This window comes from Mizuhopecten yessoensis, unplaced genomic scaffold (genome assembly GCF_002113885.1).
Source record: "Mizuhopecten yessoensis strain PY_sf001 unplaced genomic scaffold, ASM211388v2 scaffold10933, whole genome shotgun sequence".
Classification (NCBI taxonomy): Eukaryota; Metazoa; Mollusca; class Bivalvia; order Pectinida; family Pectinidae; genus Mizuhopecten; species Mizuhopecten yessoensis.
The window spans coordinates 247525-271165 of record NW_018408794.1 but is presented as its reverse complement, the minus strand read 5'-3'; the positions used below and the strand labels follow the sequence as shown (position 1 = coordinate 271165).

General features: G+C 35.4%; 1 protein-coding gene across 1 annotated transcript; it reads right to left on the bottom strand.

Moving 5' to 3' along the window:
- Positions 1-7594: 7594 nt before the first annotated feature.
- Positions 7595-23202, bottom strand: LOC110463833 (amyloid protein-binding protein 2-like). The gene is made up of 14 exons (XM_021518718.1): positions 23057-23202; positions 20303-20391; positions 19652-19803; positions 18676-18799; positions 18290-18458; positions 17500-17556; positions 16728-16760; positions 16142-16209; positions 15259-15364; positions 13961-14085; positions 12812-12897; positions 10381-10571; positions 9775-9940; positions 7595-8212 (listed from the first exon to the last, which is right to left on the bottom strand). The coding sequence occupies exons 1-14, from the start codon at positions 23195-23197 to the stop codon at positions 7980-7982; spliced, it is 1740 nt and encodes a 579-aa protein (XP_021374393.1). The 5' UTR covers positions 23198-23202; the 3' UTR covers positions 7595-7979.
- Positions 23203-23641: the final 439 nt, after the last annotated feature.

The window sequence follows — 23641 nt, the reverse complement described above, 5'->3', positions numbered from 1 at the left end:
ACATGATTTTGTGTTTAAATTATTTAGACATTCACATTGTTCCTTAGAATTGTGTACACACCTCAAGTTGGCATTTATTATTCAGGTAGGTTGGATGTGAATGCAAAGTATACATGAGTATTATTATAGACTTTTAGATTTAATACAACATACATGTTATATATTTACACACTTGCCAAGTCCCTCTATTTTGTTAGAAAACTTCATAAATCTTTCTTTTTGAAGTTAACTCATTACATAGAACAGTTTATAAACTACGGAATTTTACACTATTATATGTCCAATTAATACAAAAGTCTTCTAGTAAGTTTTAAGAGCTTGTCATACAGTTTCTACCACAAATATTTTGAAAGGTTGTGAAGCATGTACTTATCAAATGTCTGTGATGGCCAGGTATGAGATTGTCTCTCTTGATTGTCGATCCACATATAAAAGGGAAGCCGCAAACAGAATTGTCTCCTTTTTACTGTTATTTTATATGAAAAGGAGTAGGACACCTCCCATGATATTGTCTTCCGTACCCTACCACTTAATGTGTGTGAAAGGGGTGTTGTCTTGCGCAAAATTATCGTCTTTTGAATATTTCACAATTTAAAAGGGGCCATACTCTTGTTAAAGATTAGATCTCATTCACACTGTTTGTCACACGTAGAATTTGATATTATATGTGGCCTTCTTTTTCTTCCATTAATATAAGCACTCATCCCCAGTGTTTGCTTTACTACTGAAGAGCTGTCTTGGAACAGTGTGTTAGTTAGCCATCAAGATATAACAATAGATATGTTTTAATTTGATTAATCAAAACATTGATCAAAGTTTTTATGCATAACAGCCTTATGATGCACTTATATTAAAATTGTTGTGATTCAGAGCCATTAGAAATTGAAATAATGTGTTTAAACAACACATTGCTAGACTCAGAAGTAATATAATATTACAGAAAAATTCTCTTTTACTGCTTAATTCAGAGTGGTCTACCACCATAAGGCAGTCATGACCATTGAAAATAAAAAATACTCTTTTTCTGGAATGGTGATAATGTCACTTTGTATAACACCAAATTGCCAAGTTTTTGCATTATTATGTAGGAATGACAGACAGAACTGGACCAGATGTAATTCCATTGTTTTTTACTGTGATGTTGTTATCAATAACATTGGGAATAAAATTTACCTTGTTGAAAAATGGAGTTACTTGTTTCAGTATTTCTCTTTTTATTTAATTCCTTGCTCTATGCCAAATAAGAAAAAATCCCTTCACCCATACTTAAAGGGATATCACGTGAAGAGACGATGTTTTTTCAATGAATCTATGTGTTGTATGCACTCCCACTTTTGGCAACTCGCTATCCCCATGTTAATAGTCCATTCCAAACGTCCAGTTTGACCACTTTAATTTTTTGGAAAAGCCCTGTTAAAAATAGCGCCAATAACACACGTCGGTTTTGAAACAAGGCATTAAACAGGTGGTCTGACCGAAATGCAACGTTTCCAAAGGGGCCATCAGGCAACTGCAACTTCTTAACCGAGTTAAAATGAGTTAGTTTAGCCCATATCATATCTCCTTTTGGCTTTGCTCATTCTGTCACCTAAGGGAGTATCACTCTTCCGTTATACAAAATCTTATTCAAACTTGGTTTAAATCTGATCATCTGTTCAAGAGGAGTAAATTTCTAAAGCCAGTTGATGGACAAACAACAGATATCTAACAGGTGCGTATAACTTTGCCTTTGGAGCCAATTCGGCAAACAAATATTCAAGCCCTAAATGTCCATAGAATGATTTGTGTCTAATGACCTTGACATCCAGTAATGACACATCCATATATGAATTAGGGGAACTGGATTGAGTCGATCATCAGCAACCAGGTAGCTTAATTTGTAGAGCATTCGTCTAGAGTTTGGTAGGTCCTTGTTCAAAATAATTGACTGGGCATGCATGTGGATTGAAATGATTTGACCTTTGGGTACTGATTTATGAGTTGTCCGATATAGTGCCACCTCATTAAAGTATCTATGTGTCAGTGTCCACCTCTAAGTTTGCCACTGTACAGCCATGCTTGTAATACCAGCTCACTTTGATTTGTTGAGAATAAAACTACAAACAATAAACCTGGCATGTAAATGTTAGTTTATTTTTATCTGACCCAAGTAAAAACTTGACCATCAGACAGAAGCTGAACATACAAAATGTACATGTTACACATCATCCGACTGTCTACACTAGTAAATCTTTTCCCCTACAAAATAGAAAGGGATGTTTTCTTTACACTTTGAAATTGCATGATCAAATATATGTACATTAAGGTTTTGCTGCTTTTTTTATGTTAACTAAACAAAAAATTGGCTGCAACATCACCAGTTGCTTTAAACCCTTATACCTCTGCCCTATCAAATTTACAAATTTTCCTGCAGTGGTTAATTCACCAATGTATACATACCAGTAGGGATAATGAGGTAATATTTTCCACCCTGCGTTGAATTCACCTTCTCATTCAAAGGCAAATGGAAGGAAAATATCACAGGTGTAAATATTTTAGTTACATTATTGTGAAGTTATTAATATAATATATTGCCTTGTTGAAAATGATAGCAAACATACCCAGATCAGGTTTGGTTCAGAGAGGAAAGTGTCTGTATACGAAGAACAATGTATACAAATTCTTTTATAAATAAATATTGTAAAGACTAAAGCAGCTAACACAATTTTGAATTAATTGAAATGATCCAGTCATATGGTCTTGAATGCATATAGGTAACTATATATATATACAGTAAAGCCTTGCTAATCCAGGCATTGTTTTATATTTGTCCCAGTTGTCTCGCGATATAGTACATGATTGTACATTTTGCTGGGAACAAAGGCTACTGGGTTGTCAAGGCTCAACTGTTACTAGATCGAGAGGAAAAGGTAGATACTGTCTGCAAGACAACTGATCAATTCAAGGAAGTATATATTTCAATATCTTGGGTACACTTATAAAATCTTTGATAAAGTAATCAATTGTAAAAACTCAAATGTTAAGACATTAACAGTAACTAACAGTGCTGTATTTGTTGTTAATGGAAAGACTTAAGTAATTTATCATACATTGTAAGTCTATATTGCATACTTGGCTTCTGATTCTGTGCTAGACAACTAAGTTAAATATCAGAATTTCAGTATTTTATAAGTCAAGTTACAAGCCCATACTGGATATTAAGCCCACCCCAAATCTTTGGAACTGTTTCCTTTTAGAAAGTGTTCCCGTAACTAGCCATTTCACAAACAAACCACTGCTGTTGCTGGAAACAAAATCATGGCTCAATTGAAGAGGCTTTACTTTAAACTTTACTGTAGATTAATAGCTATAGGTACAAAATCTGTAGAGATACATGTAAGATTTTTAATGAAACAATTAATTTCACATCTGCTAAGAAAGCAGAAGGTAAATAATATGCGATCAATCTAAACACATTTTGTACCTGCATACCAGGTACTTGTAACTGCTGGATAGTTTTTTGTGGAGATTTACAAAGATTTGAAGTTTTATTTCTTATAAAAATGTATATGGCAGATCCTATTCATCGATACCTTCAAATATTTGTTTTATTACCTTACCATGTCATTATGACTTATACCGGTAATCTATTTCACATGTACATGTAATATATTCTAATTAATATGTATTTCATAAAAGACCAAAGAGTGAACAAATGATATACTACAGTGTATAGTCATGTAGAAACAATCCAACAACTTGCAAATCTTGTGATACAATAGTATTGTGAATATGATCATTTATGTACAATAAATATTTACTGCAATATTAATAATTTAATGGATGGTGATGGGATGTTGATATGAAACAGATCCCAATTTGAAAATGGATTTTTCAATGTGTAAATGGAGAAGAAATATGAGAGTTTCCACAGCATGATAGGGAAGTTTTTAAATTAAAAAGGCTACAATTTTGCAAAATATAAGAATTTCACACAAGATTTGTTCTGCTACACTTAAGTATTATGAAAACTTAGTTCGCATACAAGTCCAGACATATTGATACACAAACATTTATAATCTAAAACAAGTTACCTACAAGTGCTTCATGCAGTTTTTCCTTTTACGTATGCAGTTGGCGTCGCTTTACCTATAATTGCCGTAAAATAGTACATTTGAAAGCAGCTTACTCTTGATATTATTGATCAGTATACAAAGTTTCTTCCAAAGCCCAAAGCAATTTTAAAACCATTAAAATCAAACATCAATTCAGGACCAAACGTTAACTTGTTATAAACAGCATTTGATCATGTAGGAAATTCCAGGGATCACACAAACGCTCTTAAACTGATGTGAAGATACGCTATATACCCGGTATAGAGCGTAACCCTATGATTTGGAAGATGGCTTTTGATTTATTCTGATATTATGCAATGTGATTAAGTCATGATTGGATTTTGATAAAATTTAATTATTTAACGGTTAAATTTGTACTTATGGTACACAATTAATATAAAGGACATAAGTACGGACAATATTCAGACTGGAGAAATAGAAACATAACCTTTCACTTAATTATATTGTCAACAATATAATTCAAAAGCCAACAAAAATTACAATATTCATAAGATTGAGCTGCGTTGTAATCAATATTCTTTTGGCAAGAATAAGAAACTTAACTTAGTGTTTATCACATAATTATAAAGGCATAAATGCTCTCAACAAACAACTAGGCAACAGACATGAACTATAGCAACAAAAATAGGGAAACAAAATAAATCACAGGCTTTCATACTTTTTTATATCAAATATCTTATAACCAATCATTAATGATCATAAATAATGGTTAAAACCTATCTTTAACCATTTTTAAAAACATGTAGCACTTCACAAGGAAAAAACATGTTTTTTTTAACAATCTTGTTAAATGGATGCAGAAACACGTAATATAGCATGCCATTTTTATACCACAGTATGTTTGTTCCTCATACCAGAGATAACAGGTATGTACGAATTACAGAACACACAGAAAACAGGTGACTATGAACATGCTTACTGTAAAGTCATGGTATTACAGTCATACTTTGTCCCCCGACAGGAAAGTGCCTGACGTAATCAATCATTAAAATAAAGGTTTACTTTGACAAACTATATTACCTTTTTAGTCCCCTTTTGGATCATCATTAACAAACAAATCCCTGGTTATCAGTATCGTGATCCAATCACCCTCATTACTTAACCCACCTCACTTATCCCCAAACTAATCAGATGTCCCTTTTTCTTTTCCTGAACAATTCCTTGACACATCTCCCTTAAGAGAATGCCAAACTTCTTTACATTATAACAATGGCAAAATTTTACAAAATAAGGGGTCATGTTGGCAGTATTATGAAGTTTTGGCTATAATACATTCTGTACAATCAAATTTTGTTTATCTTCTCAATTTTGTTTATGAAAATTATCTTTAAGACTTGTGGTCAAAAAGAATAACAGTATCCAAATTCAGTTTCTGAATAATATAAGAATAGTAACAGATTAATGTTAGTTTGCTGTAGCTGTCCTAGTGTCCCTGAGCATCACAATTACATACACCAACATCATTATTGTTCAATAAATTACAGATACGAAAAACCCTCAGGACAATGGTCTTTGTGACCTGTGTACATCTTTCAACAAAAAGAAAATTAAAACAGTACCTTCATCTTAAGCAATAAACAATATTTTTTATCAAATGTCATATTAATAAAAAAAATATTTAAAAAAAAATATATCCAAACACGAACCTTTGATTCAAACCAAACAAAAAATCAAGAAAAATCAATTTGAAATGTGCCCTCATGATCAGCTTAAAACAAAATTAGTTCAGAGTTAATTCCAAATTTGCCCTGCATGTTTTTATGACCAAATACAAAAATATTTCATGTTTATTGCAGACGAAGAAAAGTAATTACCAGGGCAGTTAGAGAATTGTTTTTGAAATAATAACTGCTCTTGAAACAAACTGATATATATATGGTCAAGCCCCTTTTCTACCGTGTACATGTAGAGCAACAGGTAGATTTGGCAGTCATATGATATTATGACAGTCATATTGGTTCACAAGAAACAAATCTTTCTGTGTATAAAGTACCTAAGGGGGTGATTAACAGACATTTTGTCCATATATAATTTGTAGTGATCATGAAACTGTCAGTGCTCTGGAGATATTCTTGAATGCTTGTGGGGAAAAAATTGGATAAATTAAAACTATTGAAAAACCAAGTAATGTCAGAATCTTATAAAAGTTATTTTTTAGAGAGTGAAACAAAATATGTTTTTGCTACCTTTGTACCTGTGGATGTAAATATTTAGTGGAAACAACTTGGTCAGCACACAAAACTAGGGAAGGTATTTAACATGTACCTTACAGATTCAATGCTGGATATAACTAATGCCTGTATGACATGATTTAAATGAGGAGGAGGAGTAGAGAGAGGGAAGGAATTTATGTTCACAATTTAATAAATAGTATAAAAAGTTTATCTGAATTTGAATATCTACAAGGAAACCCTTTAGGATTAGAAAAACTGTTAAAATGGAACTGCTTAAATGATGAAAATTTCTTTGAGATAGGATTTAATTATGCTGACAATAAAAATGGTGGGGGATATGATTTGACCTTAAAATAAATATATGCTGATATGATCTCTTATGACATACAATGTTCATGATACGGTTGATTACCATGACATGATTAGTTGTAATTTTTCGACTTCACCTTATTTGTCATCCCTGTAACCAGGTACGAGAATGATCCCAACATATACTGAAACTACTCATTATTTAGCACTTTTTAAGTCAGTGTACATTTCTTATATGTAACACTCACCTACCATTTATTGATATGACCTCGTTCACCATTTTCAGTTTTCCAAATCCCTTTATATAAAAACCAGCTTAACTCATTCACCCCTAAAAACACATTTGAACTGTTCCAATTCAAAGGTTGGAATAGTTCATTTCAGGGGTGAATATTATTGGCTTACTGTCATTCCAATGTAATACCATACAATACATTCTTTCTCCAAACAAATGCATTAAGGTATTGTACTTCCACCCCTTAAACATGGCATCAAATATTTGCTACCAACACATACCTTGTAGTTAAATCCTTATAGGCACAGTCACTGTCTCCACCAATATATATATACAGGGCATATACATACAGAAGCTTCACCCCATAACTCACTAACCCCTTCCCCTTATTGGTGGCTTTTCCTAATTTAGGACATGTATATACATTTTTATATACACATTCCCTTTCGAAGCAATTACATCGATTCCAAACATGACAATATCCACAAAAATTACTGTAACTGCAGATTTGCAGCACAATACAACACCGTCACATATCCTGATCTGACCTACAGTCATACTTGAACAGTAACATGAAACTTCCTTTTGAGATATTACAAACGGTCCACATCCACATAAAAGCTCATGGGCTATACATGCACATATTCATTTAACCGTTACAATACAAATTTGCAAAACAGATGTAAAAGGTTTCTTGAAAATATTACAACAGTTCTCTTCCTAAACATTGGGACATTCTAGAAGGCAGACAGATTTTTGCATTTTCTCCTCATATGATAAAGTAAGAGGGTACCACATGAGCTCACAGCCTTATTATGGTTGTGATATTTTTACAATCACATGGATATTTATAAAACAAACGATAAATCACTTTGTTTTTCCTATAAAATCAAGATGTCATGTAGGCTGTTCTCAGAAACATCGTCCAACTACACAGGCAGCTTTCTTAAAATTGGTTGATGAAACACATTCTCCGTCAATATCAGCTACCACAAAGTCTTGTGATTTTCACTGTTGCAATACCAGCTGAGCATTGGGCAGTGCAAACATGAACACATCCAATTTTCCTCACACAATCCTGAACAATGTGTTGTTGAATTAACTTTTATGACATAACCTGAAAATAGGCCAGCAAATAAAAGCAATTCAGTTCATTTTTGCTACACAATCCTGCACAAGATCTTGTAAATTGTCAAACACCTGGAAATCAAGAGGTCTCACTTCCTCTGCATTGTTCCGATCCCGGATTTGATTCCACTGCTGGAGGATATTAGCATACATATCGGCCATACTGTGATTGTATGTAGTCCTATAGAGCCTCAGTAGGCCACGATAATCGTACTCCAAACCACTGTACCCTTCACCAAATAATTTCTTGCCTGCAAAGATAATTTGGTTATATGTATATAAATACTGCATTGTGATATTTAATACTTTGTTTATGCAGATTACATTTTTACTGTATTAACCAACTGACAAAACACACAAAGCGTAAATAGTGTGATTCATTGCCTTTCTGATAGACAGTAACTTAGGACTACAGACTTTTAATGGTGCTGGATGCCTACCATGCCAAATAGTTCCCAGAACAAACCTTTGACAGCTTAACCATGCTTAATGAAAAACGCTATAGAGTAATGGAATCTTTCACTCCCTTGGGGGCCAGATAGTGGAATCTCAACCCGAAGGGGGAAGATTCTTATTTTGAGGTATACGTTACAGGCTAATTAAATGCATTGTTGAAATGATGTCATTGTATTGTTAATGTGATGTCATACAATTGTTATGAATAGGGGAATCCTCTCGTCTCAATCTTAGGGTGAGACTAATAGAATCTCTCACCCCCTAGGGGGTGAGATAGGGGAATCTCAACCACGAGGGGGAAGATTCTTAAGTTGCCAAACACGAGGCTTTGCCGAGTGTTTGGCAACTTAAGAATCTTTTCCCGAGGGTTTAGATTCCTCTATCTTACCCACAAGGGGGTGAATGATTCTTTTTCTCTTACCCTGTTCTTCCAATGTGTATCATGTACACAATGTAATGACAACGTTACATGCTAAATTCAGGGTTGACGTGTCGTTGATTGATTGTTGACGTGACATCATTGTATTGTTGAAGTGACGTCATACCATTGTTATGAATAGGGGAATCCCCCCGTCTCAACCCTAGGGTGAGACAAGGAAATCTCACACCGGTAAAAGTGCAGATACACCTGTCCAGGGTAAGAGAAAAGGATATCTCACACCAGGAAAAGTGTGAATACACCTGTCTAGGGTAAAAGAATATGTTCTCTTGTCTAGAATGATCTCAAACTAAATATTTTCTATAATGTCCGTTCCAGAATTAACTGTAGGGGAGGGGTGGGAGGCACTTTTTCAGGGACCCCACCACCCATAAAATCTTGTAGGTGACTTCATATAAGGAATGGTAGGCAGATATGGTTTCAACCCCATCACCCATAATATTTGACTATATTGACAGGTGCCTCCTACCTCCCCTTAGGATAAATTATGGAACAACCCTAACTGCTTTTGATAGCTTTCTTTTCTATAATTGTTGTGCTTTGATTTTTTTTACTTATCTAAATTCTATTTTCTTTACAGTCATACCTTTCTACTCCAGCTCTGGATCTGAACTCTGCCTGACAACAGATTACTTTCAGAGAGATTCCCTTATCATCAATCTGAAAGATTTTGTCCAGCTCCAAAGAACGATTTAATCAAGAGACCGAAAATAAATACCAGTACAAAAAGTGTCTCTTTCCTACATACCTATAGCTATAGATCTTAGATATACCGATTTAACCAAGAGATTGAAAACAAATACCAGTACAAAAAGTGTCTCTTTCCTACATACCTATAGCTATAGATCTTAGATATACCGATTTAATCAAGAGATTGAAAACAAATACCAATACAAAAAGTGTCTCTTTGCTACATACCTATTGCTATAGATCGTAGATATAGCTTTTCTGCCTCGTCAAATTTCCGCATGTCGTAATTATAGAGAGAGGCTAGATGTCCTACGGACAGAGCAACCTCGTAATCGTCAGTACCAAGCAGTCTCTCCTTGATCTCTATGGCTTTTAAATGCATTTCCTGTGCTTCCTATCAAATAGTAACAAATACATGTAGCCATGGACTTGAGATGTATCATTTCTTGCCATATGGCAGAATTTAAGTGACTTTAATAAATTACAAGAAAATTAAATTAAGCAACTTTTGTTTTCTTGAAAAATTATTCTTACTCAGATACATTACTTCAAACTGGTTAAGTCCAAAGTTTCATGAGGAAATCAGAAATTGTAATGGCCATGGTCAAGAGGTGTTCATTTCATAAAGCTAGTATCCACAGAGTTCAACTCGATGCATGTTCCTACTCTCAGCATTCATACTTTCAGGTCATTTAAAAGGAAAACATTGTGATAAAAATATTGAGAAATTAAAATAATTCATTGCACTTTCTTTTGGTACTTCTTCTATTCTATCTTACTCTAAAATACAGAGATGACATTTTCACTATGTGAATGAATACTGTGGGGACATACATCGTATCTCCTCATGGACTGGTACAAGCGGCCCAGGTTCCCATAGTGTTTGGCTGTCTGGACATTGTTTTCCCCAAATGCAGCCTTTGCCAGGGCAAGAGATTGGAGGTGAAGGTCCTGAGATTCCAATAACATCCGGTTTTCCTCCTCCTTGTCATGGCTGTCAATAGCAATCTCCTCCAGGATAAGGGCTGCAGCAATATGAACAAATCAGTCAACAAAGTTCACAAAAAATCAGAACTACACAACCAAGTTTACCCAAAGTCAGAACTACACAACCAAGTTCACCTAACGTCAAAACTACACAACCAAGTTTACCCAAAGTCAGAACTACACAACCAAGTTCACCCAACGTCAAAACTACACAACCAAGTTCACCCAATGTCAGAACTACACAACCAAGTTCACCTAATGTCAGAATTACACAACCAAGTTCTCCCTGACTGGTGATTGTGGAAGCCCATATTCAGAGCTGCATGTACAAACAGTTACACACACACACACACAAATAGATATAAAATAAAGACACCCAATGTAACAGCTGTTAAAACACACAGGTATAACAACTGATGCATGTTGGAAAGAAAATACAAGCTGACATAACTCTTTGCATGGAAATGAAGATAAGCATCTTTGTAAATGCAAATCGCTTCATTTTCATAGAAAACAAATCTAAGTTACAGTTGTTGGTTGTCCACCTCGATTCTAGCTAGATAGAAAGCTAGGGTAGAGAACCTGGTATAAGTTACAGTTGTTGGTTGTCCACCTCGATTCTAGATAGAAAGCCAGGGTAGAGAACCTGGTATAAGTTACAGTTGTTGGTTGTCCACCTCGATTCTAGATAGAAAGCCAGGGTAGAGAACCTGGTATAAGTTACAGTTGTTGGTTGTCCACCTCGATTCTAGATAGAAAGCTAGGGTAGAGAACCTGGTATAAGTTACAGTTGTTGGTTGTCCACCTCGATTCTAGATAGAAAGCCAGGGTAGAGAACCTGGTATAAGTTACAGTTGTTGGTTGTCCACCTCGATTCTAGATAGAAAGCTAGGGTAGAGAACCTGGTATAAGTTACAGTTGTTGGTTGTCCACCTCGATTCTAGATAGAAAGCCAGGGTAGAGAACCTGGTATAAGTTACAGTTGTTGGTTGTCCACCTCGATTCTAGATAGAAAGCTAGGGTAGAGAACCTGGTATAAGTTACAGTTGTTGGTTGTCCACCTCGATTCTAGATAGAAAGCCAGGGTAGAGAACCTGGTATAAGTTACAGTTGTTGGTTGTCCACCTCGATTCTAGATAGAAAGCTAGGGTAGAGAACCTGGTATAAGTTACAGTTGTTGGTTGTCCACCTCGATTCTAGATAGAAAGCCAGGGTAGAGAACCTGGTATAAGTTACAGTTGTTGGTTGTCCACCTCGATTCTAGATAGAAAGCTAGGGTAGAGAACCTGGTATAAGTTACAGTTGTTGGTTGTCCACCTCGATTCTAGATAGAAAGCCAGGGTAGAGAACCTGGTATAAGTTACAGTTGTTGGTTGTCCACCTCGATTCTAGATAGAAAGCTAGGGTAGAGAACCTGGTATAAGTTACAGTTGTTGGTTGTCCACCTCGATTCTAGATAGAAAGCCAGGGTAGAGAACCTGGTATAAGTTACAGTTGTTGGTTGTCCACCTCGATTCTAGATAGAAAGCTAGGGTAGAGAACCTGGTATAAGTTACAGTTGTTGGTTGTCCACCTCGATTCTAGATAGAAAGCCAGGGTAGAGAACCTGGTATAAGTTACAGTTGTTGGTTGTCCACCTCGATTCTAGATAGAAAGCTAGGGTAGAGAACCTGGTATAAGTTACAGTTGTTGGTTGTCCACCTCGATTCTAGATAGAAAGCCAGGGTAGAGAACCTGGTATAAGTTACAGTTGTTGGTTGTCCACCTCGATTCTAGATAGAAAGCTAGGGTAGAGAACCTGGTATAAGTTACAGTTGTTGGTTGTCCACCTCGATTCTAGATAGAAAGCCAGGGTAGAGAACCTGGTATAAGTTACAGTTGTTGGTTGTCCACCTCGATTCTAGATAGAAAGCTAGGGTAGAGAACCTGGTATAAGTTACAGTTGTTGGTTGTCCACCTCGATTCTAGATAGAAAGCCAGGGTAGAGAACCTGGTATAAGTTACAGTTGTTGGTTGTCCACCTCGATTCTAGATAGAAAGCTAGGGTAGAGAACCTGGTATAAGTTACAGTTGTTGGTTGTCCACCTCGATTCTAGATAGAAAGCCAGGGTAGAGAACCTGGTATAAGTTACAGTTGTTGGTTGTCCACCTCGATTCTAGATAGAAAGCTAGGGTAGAGAACCTGGTATAAGTTACAGTTGTTGGTTGTCCACCTCGATTCTAGATAGAAAGTCAGGGTATACGTAGAGAACCTGGTAATATGTATAATGTGACTTACCTTTTACACGTTTGGATGATGATAACAATAAATGATCCTGTGGTAAAATGTGGCCGAGAATTTCTATGGCTTTGTCCGCATGATCTCTGGAAAGTCAAAAAGTGTTATGTAGAAGGAAGTTTGCAAGACCTGATATTATACTATTATTTATTACATATTTTTGAACTACCTATAGATTTTCAAGCTATATAACAGTGTAATATTATTCCACAAACATTTTTAATTCAACATTCTGCATTCAGAGCTTTAACTTTTCAGTTTACATTACTGATGAAAGAGACAAATTGAAACTTAAATGTGCTTTGAATATTTTCCACGTTACATGACACCATGGTTGTGAGTAGTCATTTTTTTCTAATCCCAACATCACTTAGCTTTCCATAGTTGTTCAGTTTGGGGTTTTTAGAACCAAACTTAACATAATTTGTACTTATCATACGTGAATTGTACAGAAATTTTGTAATCTGCATGTATAGGGTGGAAATGCATGTTTTAATGAAAGCGTTAAGTACAATAATGTCAGATAGCACTTATACACATGTTTACTGTGAGGATATGTACAAACACATTCACATACAATACACTCATTAAAGTATTGACAATAAACTTGTACTATGTGTGGTATTTCTTGTCAGAGCTGACCATAACCAACCACCTCTCCGGAGGGTTAAATCACCCTAAAAGCATATGACCTCCTGATGTCATTTGTTGTAAAGCTGGCAGTTGGGGACTCTGGAAAACAACTAATAACTCTAGTCAAACTGGATATTGATAAACAGAAATGTCCTTGGTCAATTTTGAAATCTTAAACACTTCTGCTTCATCACATAATCAAATGGCACAGAGTTGTATGCAATTTTACACCAATAACTACGTGGTACAAGTATCTATAGGTTTAAGACTTAAAGACATAAAATTATTTCTTATTGCTACCTTTTTTTAAATCGGAGTTGGGGTGGGGAGTGGAGTTAACTACTGCATAAGTTATCATAACCGCAGTACATGTACACCTTTAACAATACAACTGTGACAATAAAACAAAAATGTATATAGTAAAATCAGCTACAACAGTCACAACCTCCATTTATAACAAATGCCATTTTAATATGTAACTAGGTATATAATGGGATTTTGAGTGGAGTATATTACCTTGCATTTTTAAAGTTGCCTGAGCTGTACTCCTGTACATAGGAGGCATAGGCCAGGTCTTCGTGGGCGATAGCTACATACAGGTTATTTCCACCGAACACAGACTGCCGAATATCTAGGGCCATCTTAAACATAAGTCAGACACATTATTATTATTTTGCAAGTGAACTCCTGTACAGCATGTTGACAACCACTAATGCTTTCTCTATGAGGGAGATACAGTGACATACAGACTATCGATGCAAAATTTATGATATAACTTCCATTGTCAAGCTAATGTATACCATCAAACCTGCTTAATTGACTACCTCCATTACGAGACCACCTGTGTTAAGAGACCACTTTCAATTTTCCCTATTACCGGTATAGCGATTTAATTTTGAACGGAACCTGTATTAAGAGACTCCTTACATTACGGTTAGAGGCCATCATTGTTTGTTTGTTTGTTTATGTTTAACGGGCCATCGACGGCTGTGGTCATTTAGGGCCATGGTGATTTATTTATTTATTTTACTTTTTTAACAAACATGTGAATAGCGAAGATAAAATCAGATAAAATGGTTCATTTTAAAAGTATTCGCATTGTATGTGTAGATAATAAAAATAATAAAAGGGAGTTAAAATAATAAAAGAGATAACGAATAGATGATATGGAATATGCGATATATATATAACGTCAAAAATGATAAGGTGGGTTAAAAGACATCAGAGTCTATAAAATAGACCAATGTCTTTCAAATAGTTAAATAATGCCTTCGAATCCACGGAACTGAAAAGTGTTTTCATATCCTGGACTCGGAAGTAGTTATCACGAATGTGTTTAAAATCGGAACATTCTATTAAAAAATTGAGGCCATCATTTTGACTTCTCAAGGGTGGTGTCTAAAATACAGATTTCACTGTACAATTTTCAGTTAGAAAAAAAATGTTTCTGCACATGTCAATGAATTTATTATAAGTTTGGAAATTGGTTGTGTCAAATTTGTTCACTGAACTTGGTGAAAAGATCGTTTAGTAGTCCTTCTACAAATGTGGTAATGGTCGCAAATTTGGAGTTACAAATGTATCTAACGTAGTCATTTAACGTAACTAACTTTGAGGTCAGTATTGGGTGGTCGCTGGTCGCGTTAGACAGATGGTCACTTATACAGTTAAATTACATAGGCAAAAGTCGGAAGGAATGAAAAGTAGTCGCATAAAACAAATGTTCGATTAATGAAGATGGTCGCTTGAGCAGATTCGACTGTATTTGTATATGAAGAAAAATTGTTAATGTTAAATAGGGAAGTACATATTACCTGATAAACTTGTACTGCTGCTGTGATGGAGTCGACATTTAAAAGGTAGAAACCGTAGTCCAGGAGTGCGTCTGAATATTTCGGATGCTGTCCTCCAAACATTGACCTGTCAGTTTACAAATATATGTAGATCTTTAATACATCTCATGTATACACAAATATTTACTAACTTTTAGACTCATATGAACATAGTCCTATCCATATGTATCAGTTAAGTAAAACCAATATTTTTTTCCAGTAAAAACTAACATTATTTTTATCAAGGACTTTGCTCTACTTCCCTTATTCAGTAGGGTTGCAGACTTTAAAAACTAGAAAGTGAACAAGGCTCAAAATAAACCATACCTCCTGTTGATCTATGGTGTGATCATAAGCAATTTTTTAAAATTTTGTTTTCACTAAAAATGACCTTGACCTTTGATCAATAATTAAAATGAACTTTTTAACCGAAGCAAACATGTATGAAGTTTCAAGAAAATGTGTCAAAAATATGTCTGGATGAGTGATATCAAGCCATTGATTGAATAATTCTGTTTTCAGTATCAGTGACCTTGAATTTTGGCCAATTACGCCACAATGAACTTGTCCAAGGCAAACATCCCTGAGAAGTTTCATAAAATATCTTGATGACATATTAAAGATTGTAACGGAAAGGCGGATGGACCAGAAATTAACATAATAGTACTCCACACTTCATGAAATGTCAAATAAGAAATGTCAAAGAAATATGTATCTTTAGGGGGGGGGGGGGGGAAATCTGGTACATTTCCTGCCTAAAATTCAATATCAAACAAATTTTTGAAATGTACAAAAGTTCGTAATTTTTCTTCTTAAAATATCCATTTTTAAGAAGATTTTTTTCCATATTTTCCTTTGATCTTACCTGGCATAGTGCACTGCATGCTTGATAAGTGTTTCGGCTTTACTGAATTCTCTTTTGACTACACATGCCTAAAAACAAAGAGTTTCATCACAATTAGGTGTATTAAATCTTCTGATTTTAAATACAATAATATGGAACACATTTCAATTCCATGTACACTTTTTTTCTACAATTGAAATCTATGAATGATTAATTTATTACATGTTAAAAACTTAATCAATTCATAATGACAGGTTACACGTAATATGATACTGAACCATCTATTGTTGATCAATTTCAATAACATTTTCGATGACATAGTCATTTATTACATATTGAAATGTTTTTTTGTCTATTTGCTTGTCAATGCATACCTGGGTATGTACATTATACATGTACATTTAAACTTTGTTCTTATGATATATCAAAATACCTTTAGCTCTTTCACCTAAGAAATTTCATAATGAACTATTCCAACTTTGAATTGGAAGAGTTCAAATGTACCTTCAGGGGTGAAGGAGTTAAAGGGTTTTTTTTCTCAACAACTCTATTTATAATGAATAATTTTAACTGAAATGGAGAAACTTAAGATCAAAACAATAATTACCTTTGAACACTGTCGTAATACATCTACCACTGTCTGAAATATTAATGTCAGAAAAAAACATAATTGAAGTTCTGCATAACATTCACTAATTGAAATGCATATTTTAACCATGAAATCTACATAGTTATTATTTCTTACTGCTACTTTTATTAAAATAAATCGAAGATAGGGTGGGGAGTGGAGTTAACTACTGCATAAGTTATCATAATAGCAGTACACCTATCACAATACAACAACAAAAATTACAGTATAAATTAAAGGATCAATGTACTGTAAGTGTAAAGCTCTTTAGAGTGGCTTATGTTAGCAAGATAGGGCGCTTTATCAAATGCTGTATATTTTCATTTTATTTATAGTAGAATCAGCCGCAACAGTCACACCCTCCATTTACAACAAATGACATTTTAATAGGTACATAATGGGATTTTGAGTGGAGTACAGAAAAAAAACATAATTGAAATTCTGCATAAATAACATTCAAAGAATTAGCACTATCATGATGTTACAGGCACCTGTAACGGCCTGTCTACACCAAGTACGTGTACTTTAGGATGATCTCTCTTGTCTTGATGCATATGGTTATTTAACAGTTACATACTAAATGAATAAATAAAGCCATAAGAAGATGTTTGTGTCATTGTTACAGAAGGACAGTCTTTATCAAGTAGCAGCAAACATTTAGTCCTTTAAAAATTAGAAAAGTCAACTGATGAACTAATTAACTAATGACCCAATCAAACTTTTTACATCAAGATGTACTCCTGTTTCTTACCTTGTGAGGTAATAATGCAGAAAGTCCCTTAACAGCTCTGCTACAATATTTGATTGCCTGGAATAGAAATCGTACAAAATTTGTTAATATTTGAACTGCAAAACTTTACATCAAAGCGCTACTTGTACAATAGTTAAGCATAAACGATTGGTTAAAATTCATAATATTGTATAGATATATCAGGTTTATTTATTTATTTTTATTTGGAAAAGGCTTGTGAAACAGGATTGCTTATTCAACACTTTATGAGCTTATTTTGAGAGTTAGTTACACTAGATCTCATTTTCAAAGTGGGACCAGACACAGACAAATGGTCAAGTGTTCATTGTAAAATATACTGCAACTAGTGATGGGCAATCAGTTTGAAATCACAATCGATAATCAGTTTGTAATCATAAGTACCGAACTGATCGATGATCGATTGCATAATCAGTTTATAAATTTATGGGACTGAATACCCAAATAATGTGAGAACACTACTATTACATCAATAAACAGAGTTGTTCACTATACATAAGGTTTCGTTCTTTTAGAATGAATGGATATCAAGCAACTTTTATACAATTTTATCAATCATATACTGATATAGTATAAATGAAGAGTATATGACTTTCAAAGCATACTTTACATTGAAGACATGTAAACACTTTGATTTCAATGATGAACCAATGATATCGATTATGGACTTTGTAATTGATAATCGGAATTGTTAAGGTCAAACTGATCGATTTTTGATTATAATCGATCATCAGCCTATCACTAACTGCAACTGCAGTAATATTCCAATTACCTCATCATATAGACTTTCCGCAAAAAGCAGAGCACAGCACTCAGTATGAAATGATGATGTGTTGACCGGGACGTTTCGTTCCTCCAGGATTTCCAGACATTGACATGCCACCGACCGAGTAATCTCGGCCTCCTTATATTTACAGTTAGCATTCTGCACATGCAGCAACCTGTAAAAAAACAAAATTAAATCACCAGAATTGAAAAAAAATTAAGAAATGGCAAATCTTTTATGTTACTTCAGTTTTTTGAAATACTAAATCAATATACATGTACATCAGGTTTTTTTATATTAGAAAACAAAAATCTCTAAATTCCATATGCTCCTAGTTTTACCAAAGTGTTACAGCTTAACTCTGCATGAAAAAAGGCCACTGAGCTTCTTACCTTACACTACAGTCCAAGGCTTTAAGGAGACTAGACGTGACATCATCCATCTGACACAAGAGGAGACAACCCTTAAATACTTTCTCGCTTGCATAAAACCAGCCAGCATCACTCAAAAAGCTGCCTACAAAATGAATAAAGATGAATATTATTTTTTTTCATGAAATAGTGATGTACCGTAGTACTAAATACTTCTTCCTCCCTCCAACAATGACGAGTCAGTTGCAAAATAATTCTGATCCCCCTAAAGGTCACTGAGGCAATGAAATTGACCTTTGACCTTGATGTGCCATCCTACTTATGTTGATCCATGAAGATCTTATGAGCTATCTTCTGAAGTCAGTAGAATGAATTTGACCTTTTATCGCAATGTGACCTAGACCTTGAGTGTACAGACCATTTGAGTGGTTATGACACACTGCATTTCAATCCTGCATATATTCTTAAAATTCCATTAAGTACTTCAGCGAGTGCAAAGTTCTGGACCAGTCAATGAGTTTGAACTTTGACCTCAAGGTGACCTTGACTTTTGGCATGAAAACCAAATTATTGTGCGTAATACAAGGCCTTGCCATCATACATATGCATACAGCCATAACATTTCATTGAGCTATCTTAACATAAGAACTTCTGTCAGGATAAACAGATGGTGATCTGACAAGGCAGCAACAATGTGATCCCTCATAACAGCGAGCATAACAAAACCTTTTGAATGAAATCAAATTTGTACACAAGTTTTGAAGATAGGAAAAGATTTCATCAATTTTTCACTTCTACACACTTCATCAGCAATAAAGTTATGGTTATAAGTTGAAAGAATCAAGATGCATATCATTGACTCGTCTCTCTCATATTAATTACTGGATCTCACCCGTTTAAAGCGACCACCTGTCTATAATGACCTTTTGATCTGTTGCTATCGACAGTTTTGACTTCGTATCAAAATTTAGTACTACTACAAACATTATCCTCTTACCAAGGGATAGACCAAATTGAATAGCTCTGTCTCTAGAGATTGCGTCCGGACAGGAGGCTGGCATTAACTGAACCGTGAATGCATCGGCAAGAATGTCTGACACCCGCACACCATGGTCCATTAATGCCTGAAAACTGTGGTGCAGCAAATGTCTGAAAATAAAGAAATGTTGACATGGATAAAACATAAGGGGTTGCATGAGTTTTGAAAGTTTCATTAGATGAAAAAGAATATGTATGACTAGAAATTTCAAAACAAATTTCCAACACAAACGATCAGATTGAAACATTAAAGTCCTCATACAGAAGAGGACATGCTGATTTGCCCAGTGTCTGTCTAGCTCTTTCTTCAATAAAGCTGACAGTTTTAGCAGCCATCAGAGACTGTTCTATATGAAGAATTATATAGAAGGTGATGTTTTTAATCGCTTAAAGAAAATACCTGTATGCATGTTTCCATGTTAACCCTACAGGTATGTATACTAAACCTAGTTTTTTGTCCCTACTCAATGATTTTTTTGGCAAAAACAAGCACTGTGAAGTTTAAGGAACTAGTTCCTATAAAGTTGTAAACATTTTTTTTTTAAATTCCCTACATGCCAGCTCGTTTTTCAAAGCCATACCAAGAACACCGCTGATTGATCTTACATACCTTTTATCTACTATCTTCAGCACCTTTGAAAATGTGTCTAGTTCTGAAAAATCCAGTCCTAACTGACAAAGTTGGCCTTTGTTGTACAGCTGGAAAACAAAAACAGTACATTTAAAATCAAATACTGTATGATAAACATTAATCAGCCAACAGCCAAACCTCTAAATAAGTTTGTTTATCTTCCAAAACAGACAGTATGTTGTACCCCCACTTTTCATAGACTTTCCTATATAACTGTGGACCTGAGGGTTTATAATTTTGAAATCTATCAAATATATCCCCAAATCTATAAAATTCATGGGGAACACTGAGCTACAGATTAATGTAATTTTTGTTCAACATTATCATTCTTGAAGAATGCAGTGATAAATCAAGGGGATAGTAACTGGGGTCACATGATGACCCCTGGATGACTGAAATCCTGCAATATGTAGAAGTGGGCATTAAGGGTTTAAAAATATAAACTTTCATTTACAACAATTATGAAATAACTTTTTATCAACTTATATTAATCACTCTTGTTGGCCTGAATGTTATTACGTGAGGGGTCTTAATGTGAGAGGAAACCGTGTGGTCGGGCAGGTGACCTCATACCTTTACACATGCAATCAGGGAATCAAACCCCGGCCACCTTGGTGAAAGGCAAGTGCACTATCTAATGCACCACCCGACCACCCTTTAAGGTGTTTCCCTTTTCTGTCAGTCTGTATATCTGAGTCAGAATTTGTGTTTAGCTCCATTACTGATAAATGTAATACTTCAAGACCAACACTCATCATATTTCAATTATAGATTAATTTTTGAGGATTACATATAAAGTATAGGATGATTCACGATGGCATCTTTTATAGTGCCATACACCACTCATGGCCTGGGGATCAATTACCTTATATTGGAATGTCACAGCACAGACACTGTAACACCCAACCCATAACACATTGTGCTCCATCTAGGTCACTGCTATAAGCAATAAGGCTACAACTTAATGTTGGTAGATATCAATGCACAAGATAAATAGATGCACAAGATCACCAAAACCAGCTGTATATGGACAACCATGATTACTGAAACCAATCTTTAAATAACATTGTAGCAGAACTGGACTGGGTCAATCGTCAAAGACCAGGTAGGTCAACTAGTGTCTATCTAAAGTTCAAAGGGTCCTGGATTCAAATCCTGATCTGGCAGTGCATTTTTCTGTTCCTTTTACAAAATTGGCGATCATGCCAACCCTTGTTTCAAGTACTAGTGAACAGGGAATACCCAAACCTGGGTTGTAAATAGCCGAGTGTGTTTTCAGGGGCAAAAACTTAGAAAAAGTAGGAAGAAATGTAACAAAACTGGACTGGGTTAATCATCGACAACCAGGTAACTGAAACGGTACCAGTGACTGTCTAAAGTTCAGAGGGTCCCCGGCTCAAATCCTGGTCTGGCCGTGCTATCGGCTCCTATTTATATTATCATTTTAAAAACTAGAAAATGTCTGTAAGACATGAATGCCCCCATCACCATGTGAAATTAGTTTAAGTGTTTGATGGGACAGGACGGGATGGGATGGGATGGGATGCGATGCGACGGACATAGGCAACACTATATCCCCCCCCCCCCCCCCATTTTTGGGGGGGGGGGAAAAAAANTTGGTTAGTGTGTTGATATGCATTCAACATAATATTCCTGAGGCTACAAGAGGCCCAATATTTCTGGAGAGATTCCTGATAATCAGAATCAAAAAGGGTCTATTGTTGACAAAAATGATGGGGAGCTTGCCAACCCTTGTTTCAAACACTAGCCTATCGGTGAATGCTAAGACAGGGGGTTCCAAAATTCTGGGATGTAAAAATAGTTGTGACTTCTGGGGGCGAGAGTTAGAAAAAAAAAGTGGAATGTTGGGAAATGAGACTGGGTCAATTAATTGTCTGCAACCAGGTAGCTCAATTGGTAGAGCATCCGTCTATAGTTCAGAGAGTCTCGGGGTTCCAACCCCGGTCTGGTCGGTTTGTTTTTTATTGGTGCCTGTGACCATCCCTTGCTTATTAGGTGAATGCTTGACAAGGGGATACTCAATACCCAAATCTGGGGTGTAAATAGTGATGTCTTTGGAGGCAGAGACTAGAAAAAGGAGGGAGGAATGTAGCAGCACACGACTGCATGGTTCAATCATTGCAGCGACCGGGTTACTGAATTGGTAGAGCATCAGCCATCTACAGTTCAGAGTTCCAACCCCGGTCTGGCCATGCATTTTTCGCTCCTGTTTCAATTAAAGTAAGTGTGTGTTGTGTTTGTTAAATACCAAATAAATCAACTGAATTGAACATTATTTTTTTCTGAATACAGTATGTTTACATTTCCTCTGCTGTCAGCTCTATTATATACAGCTGTATACATGTATGGTGGTATATTGTATTCACGTAAAAAGTTGCCGTCAACGTATCTGAGTCATTTTGTTATACCAGAATACCGTACTGTAAGCTAGAATAGTGATCATGGTGACAACAAGAATGACATTTGGTCTATTTTCAGCCTGGTAAGCTTTTCTTATATCACTAAAACGTCATACCGGACATCTTATCTTACCGTAAGGAAGAACGTATGCTTGGATGTTCCTAAGTAGCATCAATAATATTAACTAAAAATTCTTATCGGAATGATTCATGCTCCTTTTTACATAGCGAGCTGACATTTCATCGAAACTTGCTGACGAAACGGGTGAGAACCACGGTTTATCCCTGGCTAAAGAAAAGCTTCATTACGTACCTTGTAGTAAATATCAAACTGGACATTCTCTGGTAATGCCTTTATGTCCCTTTTGTACCGGTAATATGAAGCTACAATGGCTGAAACTGCTGTGTTGTATAAGGAATCTGGTACCCATTCCAGGGCACAGGCAGACGCCATGTTGAATGACATTTGATGAATTTGTCAAGATAAATATTAGAGTTATCCACCCTTAGTCATACACTGGAATCACTGCATGGGCACGGCACATCGATCCCCACCTGTTTGTTCCATACCCTTGCCAGGTTTTACCTTGATTTTACTTAGTTCTGTGGGTCTGTAACGTATAGTTGCTGATTATATCATTTATATAAGAGTTCAAAAAATGTTTACAACTTAATTTGGAATGCTTTTCAGACATATAATTATTGATGTATGAGGTTAGGTCATTTTTTAGTTCACATGCACTTTTAACCGAACGGCCTGGGCAGGGCCTTGATGATGACGGTGACGGGGGGCAAGCACCATGATTCAAAGGATTTTTGAAACATGACAATTGTTATCCGAGACGGTTATTTAAATATATTTAAAGACCAGTGAGCTTAAGGATGTACACCTCTGAGA